General features: G+C 49.7%; 1 protein-coding gene across 1 annotated transcript in view; it reads left to right on the top strand.

Annotated features, from left to right (window-relative positions):
• The first annotated feature begins 941 nt into the window (after positions 1-941).
• The window catches only part of LOC125153157 (zinc finger protein with KRAB and SCAN domains 5-like), a 34904-nt gene continuing 23693 nt past the window's right edge, over positions 942-12152 (top strand). The window contains exons 1-4 of the mRNA XM_047836061.1: positions 942-986; positions 1355-1448; positions 2182-3676; positions 10636-10715. Of these exons, the coding sequence (XP_047692017.1) occupies positions 3307-3676; positions 10636-10715 (450 nt within the window). The 5' untranslated portion in view covers positions 942-986; positions 1355-1448; positions 2182-3306. The remainder of the gene's footprint in view (positions 987-1354; positions 1449-2181; positions 3677-10635; positions 10716-12152) is intronic.

Below are 12152 nucleotides of genomic sequence, written 5' to 3'. Positions count from 1 at the left end.
CGAAATGTGAGACACTCTTATAGTAAACAAACAAGAAACCACGTTGTTTAAATAGAATTTCTGCCTTTCGTTTGGCAAGCGCATAGCAAAGGAGAGCGCTCGGGCAGCCCTCCCCATCCTCTTACCAGTCACCCCGCACCATCCTCACGTCGCTGCGCCGCGGCGTGCCCCGTTGCCGTGGCGACCGAATCCCTCCAGGGTAACTCTGGGGCACCGTGGGGGCGAAGGACCTATTCCGGGCGGCTTCCGATTGGTCGGCGAAGTCCCGTGCGTTACGACCCCTCCTTCCCCGCCAGGGGGCCCGTGGCGCGTGACGCTCGGGGACGATTCTGTGCGCCCCTCCGAGCCAATGGCCGTCGCCCGCGGCGCGCGGGGTTCTGGGAGTTGTAGTCCGCGCGGCGGCGGCAGGGCTCGCTCGCAAGCCGAGGCGCCGCCATGACGGAGCGGCCCTGGCCGGAGCGGAGCCCGCGCGCGGTGAGTCCGCCGCGGCCCGTCCGGCCCTCCCGCCGCCCGTCCCTCGTCCGTCAGTGCGCCCGCCGGGCTGGCCGGCCGCGGGAAGGGGCCGCGGCGCGGGCCGAGGGCTCCGGAGTCGGCGGGCGCTGGCCGGGATCGCGTTAGAGGAAGCGCGGGTGGAGACGAGTCCGGGCTCGGGCGGGAGGCACAGCCCGGGGCAGGCGGCGGGGTCGAGCCGGGTCGGGGAAGCCGTCGGGGGGCCCCGAGGTGCCCCGGGATGAGGGAGACGGGCGAGCCTCGCAGGCCACGCGGGGGGCTGAGGTGGAGGGGGCAGGGGGCCGCGGCGCGCCCTTCCGCCCAGCCCTGGCACCGGTTGGCATCTGCCCTCCCCAGAAGCCGGGGCAGAAAGCCCCTCCACCCTCGTTCGTCCGCTCCGGACCCCCCTCCGCCCAGCCCAAGCCCTCCCTCCCCCCACCAGCCAGCAGCCCCGAACCTGACACAGTGTCAGCAACAGATGTCAGTGCCCACCCCAGGTAAGCCTGGCCTGTCCACGTGGCTTGGAGCCCCACAAGTGACACTCAGAGACCCCCCCTCCCCACATCAATCCAGGTTACCCCCAGAGTGGATCTCCAGGACCTCAAGACCACAGCTCTCCCTACGTAGGCCCCAGAGCCTCCTTGCTACATAGACGTTAAGTCCCCGCCCCATCAGCCTAAGACCCCTACATCTTTCAGGACCCCTCATCAGCCTGGGCTTCCCATGTGGTCCACACCCCCACATGATAACATCATCCCCCCACTGTGGACCCCAGACACGTGCCCATAGGCCTCGGGTGCTTTCAGCTAGGGGCCCCACTTGATCCCCTCTAGATCCTCCATAAACTCAGCTTCTCCCCACGTAGACTTCATCCCAGGACCCCGGAGGGTGCTGAGGGGCTGCAGTTCTCCACCCTGGAATCTGCCCGGGGCGCACTTCCCTGCTCACCGGCGAGAAGGGTAAGGTCTGAGATCCCAGAGCAGAATGGCTGCTTGAACCTTGTGGAGCTGCGAACGGGCCCTTTTACTTTTTAAAAACTACACATAGGAAAGTGTTACTACAGCATAAGAGTGTTTTTGCCTGTGGTCTCAGCAGGGGTGACAGAGCTTGTAAACTCCCAGTCAGGGTGCTGGCGTCAGAAAGCAGGCTTGAAGCTTACTGGCAGGGCACAGCCCTCATGAGTTGCCCTCCCTGCCTTGGTACACCTCTCCTTTCTTCCTGATTGTAAAACCCACACACGTGCACATGAAAAGTTCTCCAGAGGATCCAGAAGGAAAAAAATCACATGGAATGTTCCTCCGCTTTTCACTTGTCATAAGCATTTCCCATGTCATTAAAAATCCTTCCTCAATGGTTTTGTTCTTTCCTCCCCTCCCCCCACATGATCACAATACCATTTGGGGGAGATTCAGAGACTAGGAAGAACACGGAGTATATGGCTGGCCACCCTTGGGCCTCTTTCCCAGTGGCCCTTTTTGGGACCCTCATACATCATTTTGCATCCCACTCTCCCCTGTACCTCATGCCATCTATATGTCATGTCTGTGCTTCCCTTGAGCATGTAATGTTACCATGTATTTTGCAGTCCTAAATTCTTTGCCATGTGATGGGAGGGCAGTTGATCCCGCCAGGCTTGACTTTTGGGCACTTTTGTTGTGAATCTTGGTGCCTAAATCTTTGTCCCAATTTCAGATAAATTCCACAGCATGCGAACTTCCAGAATCGTCTTGATATACAAGCTGCCACAGTGCTTTCCAGAAAGGTCGTGCCAGCTTTTACTTTCATCATCGGATCAGCACAGAGTACAAGTGTTAAAAAAAAAAAAAACAAAAAAAAAAAACCTGCTCGTTTTTATTTTTATGACTAACATTTCAGTTATATGTTCACTATAGGAAGCTTGGAAGATGCACAAAATGCTATTTTCTCCCTGCCCTTTCCACTTTCCCTCTGCTTTTAAAGTCTCTATCTCTCCCTTGTCCTCCTTACTACCTCCTCCTTCAGCTCTAACTTGGCCAGAAGTAGACAGCATAGGCAAGTAGAAAAGGCCAGAAAGCTACAGGCAAAGCAGGAGGCCTCTACTGCGCTATTGCATAGCATATCCAGCTGTTTCCATTTAAAGGGGATTTAAACTCCAGTTCCTTATTTTAAGTGCCAGGAGCCCCATGTAGCTGATGCTACCATGTTGGACAGTACAGGGGGAGAGCATTTCTAACCCCATAGGAAGTTCTGCTGGGCAGTGCTGGCTACTCCATCAGGGCAGGAATCCTGTTCCCCTAGATGCTCTGTAAACCGTGTATTGAATGACTAAATGAATGAAGGATGGAAATGGATACTAAGCTAAGTAGGGAAATGAGATATGTTCATGATGAGATAAGGGTTGTGAAGACAGCACAGTGAGCTTGAGGAGACAAGGGTGACGTTCTGAACCAGAGCATGGTGACACCCTGGTGTGGTGACAGCTGAGCTGGGATGAGCATCAGAGAGGAGTGTGGGTGGAACAGTAGGTGCAAAGGCCCTGGGGTGACCAGTGTGTTGTCTTCACAATGTAGCCTGTGAGGGCCATGTGTAAGATCAGGTCAGAATGAGATGGGGAGGGCTAAGGTCAATTCCTTGGGAACTGGAGGTCAGGGCAAGGAGGTGGGGAGCCAAGGGGAGTCCTGAGCAAGGTGATGGCTACCATCTGATGTGGCCACTTTGCGCCTGCCCCTCTCTGCAGGCCCTGACTGCTGACTGCATCTGCCTGCCGCCACCTGGGTTTGTCTGGAGCTGCTGGGACTATCCTGGGATCCAGTTCGCTTGCCCCCGGAGGCCGGAGAGATGCTCCCGCTGGCCAGAGCCCTCGCCTCCCCCAGGAGTCCCCAGACCCCAGCCCTGAGGGAGCAGGACAGGGCCCCTCAGCTGGCCGGCCCTGGGGATACTGAGGCCTGGCGCCTGCGTTTCCGACAGTTCCAGTACCGCGTGGCAGGAGGGCCACACCGCGCGCTGGGCCAGCTCTGGATGCTGTGCCGCCAGTGGCTGCGGCCCGAGGCGCACTCCAAGGAGCAGATGCTGGAGCTGCTGGTGCTGGAGCAGTTCCTGGGTGCGCTGCCCAGCAAGATGAGGACCTGGGTGCAGTCGCAGGGCCCTCGCACCTGCAGGGAGGCCGCTAGCCTGGTGGAGGACCTCACACAGATGTCGCAGCAGGAAGGTGAGGGGACGGGCCTCACCCCTGAGAGCGAGTGGCTGCAGGGGAGGAGCAGGTGCCGGGTTTGGGTTCTGGCCAGTGTCTCTGTGGCCCGGTGCCCAAGGATCGCGCTGCTTTTTCCTTTCGGACTCACAGTGTCGCATCCACCCAGCACTGCTCCCACCCACCCCCCACCCGCTCCTGTCCCGTTCCCCCTCCCGACCAGCAGCGCCCCAGACCATCTGAGCAGAACCCCTGCCTGTACATGTCCTACCCAGTGCACATTGTCGTATCACACACCTGTGTTTTTGATTTTGTTTTTTTTTTTTTACATAAATGTCATTGTGCTGCACACCTCTGTCTGCCTCACTTCTCTCAGTCGGTAATTGAGGATTCCTCCATTTTACCATGTATCCATCTGGCCTGTGGCTTTGCATTTGTCTGCTCTCCGTCAGAAGGACCCCGGGTCCCTCAGCCCACACGAGATGCTGTGGACCACGTGCCTCCCACCTCAGGCCCTGTCCAGGGATCCTGGAGGTGGCTAGTCCCTCCCCTGCATCCAGTCCATGGGACACAGACCCATCTCAGAGGTCCACAGGCTGGTTGTGGAGACAGACACCTGGGGCCACAGTTGTCACAGAATGGGTGTTAGAGGGAGCTCAACAGATGGAGGGGACTCCAATAGCTGCAAGGTCCACAGGCGGATCTGATGCTACCTGGGCTCCCCTCTCCCCCACAGGTGCTTTGTCCTCATGCTTTCTTGCCCCTGTGACTCTGTAGAACTCCCAGCCTCCCAGGCCCATGAAATGGGTTCCCTCTTTCCTAGTAATGTCAACAAAAGTGCAGACCCCATCACAACATCTGGAGGAGGTCAACTCAGGGCCTGGCACAGGTGCTGTGATCAGGGTGTCTTCAGGCCCTCGGTTCAGAAAAGCCTCGAAATCTACAGAAAACAGGGGTCTCAGGTCTCCACACTGCCTGCAGGAAGCTGGCTGACGTGCTCAGGAAAGCTGCATGTCCCATTTTGCAGAGGCAAGAGCCTAGTCCAAGTTAGAAGGCACTGAATGCCATCATGGACTCTTGTTCCTGGGTTCCTGTGGCATCATGAAGACGTGCAAGGCAGATAAAGTGGCCCTTGGAACTCACTGTTCCAGGGACAAAGAGGCCAAAAAGCTTTTGCATCTGGCCCCTGGTGGACCCACACAGCCTGCCACACTTAGGAGGCCCAGGCTAGCATTAATACTCTGCTGTTGCCATCTTGAGATTCTGTATAATTTTTCAGCAGAGGGATTATGTACATGTTTTGCACAAGTTGTGGTCCTGTGGACAGTGAGGTAGTTGGAGCAGCAGGTGGCTGGGCATAAGAAGGCGTTTCTACCTGCTGCGTGAATGCCTGGAAGTCAGGGACACGGGCAGGTGGCATCTGCATGCTGCTGTCTCAAGATTAGGCTTCATTCCTTGGGTGGGGAACCTCCCGGAGGGTAGTGAGTGGGAAGGAACAGGAAGAGATGCACACTGAGGATGAGATGTGCCCAGGGGCTGGCTGGGGCAGGGCTGTGGACAGGGTGCCTAAAGCCCAGATGAAATCCAGTGGGAGCCTGACTCTCTTTCCTGTGAGTGATCCTCTCCAGTCGCTGTGGCCCAAATGCAGGGTGAAGACAGAGCCAATATTTCCATTCAAAGTTCCTGATGGCTGGTGTCTGGAAAAATATCTGAACAGAACAGGTCTCTTCTCATTTTAGTCCATAGTGTGTCCCTCCCTCTGGCCCAGCCGTGAACCTGGGTACCCAGGAGTGTTGTGCCCACTGCAGCCTGTTTATTGACAGTGATGCTCTCAGGCACAAGAGGGAGAGCACTGGGAGAGAGAGCACACGCCTGGGGCTCTGCTTTTATTGGAGGGAGGCTGTCTAGGGTCTTAGAAATATACTCTTTATTGGCTAATTTAAAGCAGAAGAGTGGTAATTAGAGTGTGAGAAAGGAGAACTAGGTCACCCAAACTGTCAGTTATCTGGACTACCCAGGGCTTTCCGAAAGAGGGACCTCCATGACTGGGGGCTGCCCAATTCCTTATCTCCTTTTTTGCTGGAAGCTGTGTCATACAGCTGCAAATATGTTTATTCCAGATGGATGTATTTGAAATGGTTGCCTCAGCAATCAAAAGTTTAATGACTCCCCACAACCATCATCCTACCTTCTGTTCACACAGAAGCAGAGGGAGCTGTCAGCTCCTATGCCAACCCTGCAGCAGTTCTGACCCCACATCCTGTCCTGGCTGGGTGCTCTGATCACCTACCTCCACGGCCTTCCCTCCCTACAGTCCGCAGCCTTGACCCTCACTGGATCCAGGGGTATCCAGCTCATCTTCAAGGCCTGGCTCAGACATCCATCCCTCTGAGAGGCTGCCCTGCAAGATGCCACTCATGTTCTTCAGGGTCCTTACCCCTCTGCGATGTTTTTAGGGTTTATCCTTTCCCTGCATGTGTCCTAGTTCTCTGTCCTAGTTTATATGAGCTTTATGAGAGCAAGAGCTCTGCGTCCACCATCAGGTGGTTCCTGGACAGTGGGCAATACCAGACACCTAGGGAGTGCACAGCCAATCCAGGAGGGGAAAAGGCAGGTGAACAGAAACAGCAGAAAGATCCAAGGATGGGCCTTTGGCAACCACCAGGCACTGTTGGGTATATTGTATGAAGTAAGGGTCCAACTTTATTCTTTTGCACGTGGATTACCAGTAGTCCCAGCACCACTGTTAAAAAGACTCCTTTTCCCCACTGAATGGTCCTGGTACATTTGTGACAAATCATTTGGCCGTAGATTCTTAGTTCTGGACTCTCTTAGTTCTGGACTCTCTTAGTTCTGGACTCTCAATTCCTTTCCATTCTACAAGTCTGTCTTTATGCCAAATCTGTCTTGTAGCAAATTTTGAAAATTGTAGTAAATTTTGAAATCAAGAGGTATGTGTCTTCCAACTTTGTCCTATTTTAGGGCTGTTTTGGCTATTCTGGGTCCCTGGCAATTTTATATAAATTTTAGGACCAGCTTTTTATTTCTGCAAAGAAGGAAAAATGCTGTTGGGGTATTTATAGGGATTACATTGGACCTGTAGATCACTAAATAATTTTGCTGTCTTAATAATATTAAATTTTCTAATCCATGAACACAGAATGTGTTTAATAATAATAAATAATCATGTTATTTTTCTTTAATTCCTTTCAGCAGTTTTCCGGATTTCAATGTACAAGTCTTGTATCTCCCAGGCTAAATTTATTCCTAAGTATTTTATTCTTTTTGAGTCTATAAGTGGAACTGATTCTTATTATAAATGAAATTTCCTTAGTTTCCTTTTGGGGTTGTTCACTGGTGTTTATAGAAACACACTAATTTTTATGTGTTGATATTGTGTCCTGTAACTTTGCTGAATTCACTAATTAGCTCATGCCATCTGTGAATACAGATAGTTTTTCTTCTTCCTTTCCAATTTATTTTTTTTTTTTTTTTTAAGATTTTATTTTTAAGAAGTCTCTGCATCGAACGCAGGGCTCAAACTCACAACCCCCAGATCAAGAGTCACACACTCCACCCACTGAGCCAGCCAGGCACCCCTTCCCTCTCCAATTTAGATGCCTTTTTTTTTTCTTTTTGTTGCCTAATTGCTCTGGCTAGAACTTCCAGTACAATGTTCAATAGAAGTGGTAAAAGCAAACATACTTGCCTCATTCTTGATTGGGGGTAAGCTTTCTGTCCCTCAAAATTATGATGCTGTATCATGAAAGAGTGCTGGCTTACATCAAATGCTTTCTCCTCGTCAATTGAGATGATCATGTGATCTATTAATATGGTGCAGTACGAAGCTTGATTTTGATATGTGGAACCACATGAGAGTTTGATTATAGCATGTCTCAGCGTGGGTCTCTTTGAGTTCATCCTACTGGAGTTTGTTCAGCTTCTTGAATGTGTAGATTCAGGTATTGTATCTATTTTAGGAAGTTTCCAGCCATTATTTTTAAAAATATTTTCACTCTCTTTTGATCTTCTCCTTCTGGGATTCCCACTATATGTCTGTTGGTATGTTTTATGGTGTTCCCACAAGTCCCTTAGGCCCTGTTCATTTTTCTTCTCCTCAGACTGTACAATTTTAATTGACCTATCTTCAAGTTTACTGATCCTTTTCTCTGCCAGCTTAAATCTGCTGTTGAACCTCTCTAGCAAATTTTTCATTTTAGTTCTTATATTCTGCTCCAGAATTTCTATTTGGTTCCTTTTTATAGTTTCTCCTTATTGATATCCTTTATTTGTTGAGAACACAATTCCCCTGATTTTTGATAGCTCTTTGTTTATGTATTCCTTTAGCTCTTTGAAGGTATTTAAGACAGTTGATTTCAAATCTTTGTCTAGTTAAGTCCAATGTCTGGGCTTCCTCGAGGATAGTTTCCATTAGTTTCTTTTATTCTTGTGAATGAGATATACTTTCTTGGTTCTTTGTATGCTTCTTAATTTGTTGTTGGAAACTGGGCATTTTTAGTATTTGATAATATAATGTGATAACTCTGGATATCAGATTCTCTTCCCTCTCCAGGGCCTGTTTATGCTTATTGTGGATTTAATTGTTTATTTTGATAACTTCTTTAAACTATTTTTGAACTATGTTTGTAAAAACTACATTCTTTGTTATGTGTGCTCACTAAAGTTTCTGTTTCACGAATTTAGTGGTTAGCTAGTGATGTGACAGAGATTTCCTTAAATGCCTGGAGCCAACAAAACAAAACTCTCCTGGTTTTTGTTGGTTGGCTCTGAGTTGAGGTCCTCCTTCAATGCTTAGCCACTCCATTTACAACTATCTTTAAGTCTTCACTTCCCAGTTAATGGGGCCTAAAGATCAACCAGAGATGATAGCTTGGGATCTTCTCATGTTTCCTACCATGTGTTTAGCCCTGAGCATATGCATGGCCTGCTAGACTCTCTAGTAAAGTCCTTATTCCTACATGTACTTCTTTCTCCAGACTCTTCTTTCCTAGGCTTTTTGGTCTCACTGCTGCTTGCTCCACTTATCCCTTGTTTCAGGTGACTAGTATGTCAGGTTGTGACTAGTATGTGCCTTTAAATGCTTTTGGCAAATGCTGTTCAGGAGGCCACTCCAGTCCTGAGGGTTCTGAGAGGGCATAAGGAAGGCAACCTCCTGACCCAATCCTTCAGAGAGTCATCAGACAGGTCAAAACACACAGATGCAATTCTTTGGGAACAAGATATGTCCTGCCCCCTGTGGCTTCAGCAAGCCACACCAATAATATGGATTGCCATCCCCACAGCCCCTTTTAGCTGGGGAGTGGGGTTGGTAGGCAGGTAAGTAAAAATGCCACAAAACCTTCTAGTTGAAATTCAATAGCTTCTTTCTTCATTAAGCATTCCCTCATCCTTGTAAGTTTTTTTTTTTTTAATCAAATTCAAGTTCCCAAAAAGTTAAGTCTGGAAGTTTTTGCCAGCTTAATTGTTGCTTAATTGTGGATGCTTAATTGTGGAGGGATTGACTTTGGGAGCTCCCTACTCTGCCGTTTTTTGGTAATGTTACCTTCCTGTTTGCTTTTTAAAAATAATAATGTTATTGAAACATAATTTCCATACCATATAATTCACCCACTTAAAAATACACAATTCAGTGATTTTTCATATATTCACAGAGTTGTGCAACCATTACCACCATCTAATTCCAAAACATTTTACTCCCTCCAAAAGTAAACCTCAGACCATTAGCAGTCACTCCCCATTCTCTTCTCCCCCCTAATCTAATCTACTTTTTGTCTTTATGGATTTGTCTGTTCTGTACATTTCATATAAATGAAATCACACAATATGTGGCCTTTTGTGTCTGGCTTCTTTCACTTAGCACAAGGTTTTCAAGATTCATCCGTGTTGTAAAATATATCAGTACTTCATTTTTTTTTTATGGCTGAATAATACCCCATTGTATGGATATACCACAGTTTGTTTCTCCATTTATCAGCTGATGGACATTTGGGTTGTTTCCACTTTGGGGCTTTGATGAACAATCCTGCTATGAGCATTCACATACAGATACTTGTGTGGACATATTTTCATCTCCCTTGGGAACACACCTAAGGAGGAGAAGTGCTAGGTCCTATGGTAACTCTATGTATAACTTTTTGAGGAACTGCCAAATTGCTTTCCAAAACTACAGTTTGCTTTTTATATGACACATTTTGAGCCTATAAAACTGTGGAAAGTATTATAATGAACACCTGTGTAACTGCCATGAAGCCATCTCAGAGCCTAACCTCCTGAAAGGCAGCTTGATTTGAAGAAATGACACACTGTGGAGTTCACTGGATCCTCATGTCCCCTCACACTCCTCTCAACCCTACTCTCCCTGTTGCTCCAGAGGCAAAGCCTTGAATCTCTCATTGCATGTGCATGTTTGTACTTTTTCCTCTTATTTTGTATCCATAACAGTGTATGGCTCTGTTTCCAAAGTCCTAAACCTTCTATAAATGGTGTACCTTCTGTTAACTGTTATTCTGCCCTGGCTTTTGTCCGTCTACAATGTGTTTTGTGGTAGATCCAAGGGGGCTCTGCTTCAACCGTCTTTGCTACCTGACCACATTCCACCTCATAAAGACTTCTGTCCAGGCTTTTCATGTTAGTGCTACAGGATATGTCCTCTTCATGGGCCTCTCAGGAGCACACATGGGTATGGAGTGTTGGGTGAGAAGACCTGTCCTCGGCTGCCTCTGGGATCACCATGGAATGCCTGGCAGCCGTGGAAAGGTCTGGAGCAGGGGGTGGGGTGGGGCTGCATTTAGAAGCTTGTTGGAAGGATGGAGGCAGTGACACACTATTGCTCTTACCTTGGCCTCACTGGGGGTCTTCAGAGATGTTCCTGGGATGTGTTGCCCTCCTGGTGCAGGAAACCTGGGGGATTTGGGGGCTCTGGGCCCACAAGCCTCTCACCATCCCTTTCTCCCACCCAGTTCTGGTATCTCTCACCGACCACCAGGACGGGAGCATCAGCGAGGAGGAAGACGGGAAGAACCAGAAAGACCCATGCCAGGTGAGCCCAGGGCCCCTGGCTCCATGCTCCTACATTCCCAGGGCACCACAGGCATCAGTGCTGTGACAGGCTCAAGGACATCCCACCCAAGCTCTGTGCAAGGCTGTCCCCAACACTCCCAAGAAGCCTGAACTCCACACCTCTAAGTGGTCCCACAAATCCCAAAACCTGCTGGGGCTCAATGCCAGGCCAAATACAGTAAAATAGGGCTGTGCTTTGCTGCAGACATCACAGACACCATCTTCATCCCCCTCCACTTGGGCCCTCATCCAGTCCTTTCCCAGACACGAGCCAGATGCTGTAGCCCACGACTACATGCTGGGCGGTCGAAAGATTTCTGGTGCTACCACTCCCAAGTGCCGGCACATAGGTGCCTGGGGGCCCTGGCCTGGGTCCCATCTGTGTTACTCTCTGTAGTAGTCTTATACCAGAAAGCCCTGTGGATTCTTGGAGGAGCCGGGAAAGACTCTGAGAGGGTGTCCCTCGCAGCAAGATCTGTTCCTGCAAAGGCCCCAAGTGAGAGGGGACCTGGGATCAAGTGTGTGTCAGGGACCCAGGGAAACTTGGTGTGGCTGGCACTCACCGAGTGATGGGGACAGGCCTCCAGCAGGGACCGGAGTGATTAAAACCGGGTGGGGGGGGGGGATGGGGGAGCAGGGAAGACCATGTAGATTTGTTAACAGGTAAATCACAAAAGAAACAAAAGCCAAACCACATTTCCTTCCCCCGGCACCAGATTCACAGCACCTTCCTCTCACCTCCTGTCACCTCTGTGACCTCACCCTTTCCGAGACCACAGGCCCCTCTGTCTCTCACTAATCTGCCCCTCTCTGAAATGTTAACCCTCCGTGCGAAACCCCTGTCAGGATCTTCATCCCCTGCAGGTGGCTGTCAGCCTGGGTGTCCATGAGGCATCCTGCCTCTCATACAGGGTCGTGTGGCCCCCCTCATTCATGATCCATACTGCCATCTTCCCCTCCCAAGCCCCTCTACACCATTCACAAGCAACCTGGAAGCATCTCTGGCTTCCTTGTGTTTTCTATGTCCGTGCTCTGAGAGAAAAAGGACAGGAGTCATGTGCTTACCTTTTAAAAATGGGAATATCACAATGAGCACATTTGGAAGATGGAAGATCACTAGCCGTCAGGGAAATGCAAATTAAAACCACGGTGAGACATCATTACACACCTGCTGAAATGGTTAAAAGTAGAAAGAGGGACAGCACCAAGTGCTGGCAAGGATGTGGAAAAACTGGAACTGTTTCATTGCTGGTAGGAATGGAAAATGGAAAAATGGTTTGTTTCTTATAAAGTTAAGTATATACATGACATATGACCCAGCAATCCCCCTCCTGGGACTGGGTGTTTACCCAAATGAAACAAAAACTCATGTTCCTACAAAAACCTGTACACAAATATTCATAGCATTTGTTTGTAA

The sequence above is a fragment of the Prionailurus viverrinus genome, chromosome E2 (genome assembly GCF_022837055.1).
Source record: "Prionailurus viverrinus isolate Anna chromosome E2, UM_Priviv_1.0, whole genome shotgun sequence".
Taxonomy (NCBI): domain Eukaryota; kingdom Metazoa; phylum Chordata; class Mammalia; order Carnivora; family Felidae; genus Prionailurus; species Prionailurus viverrinus.
This window is presented reverse-complemented; position numbering and strand designations above follow the sequence as displayed.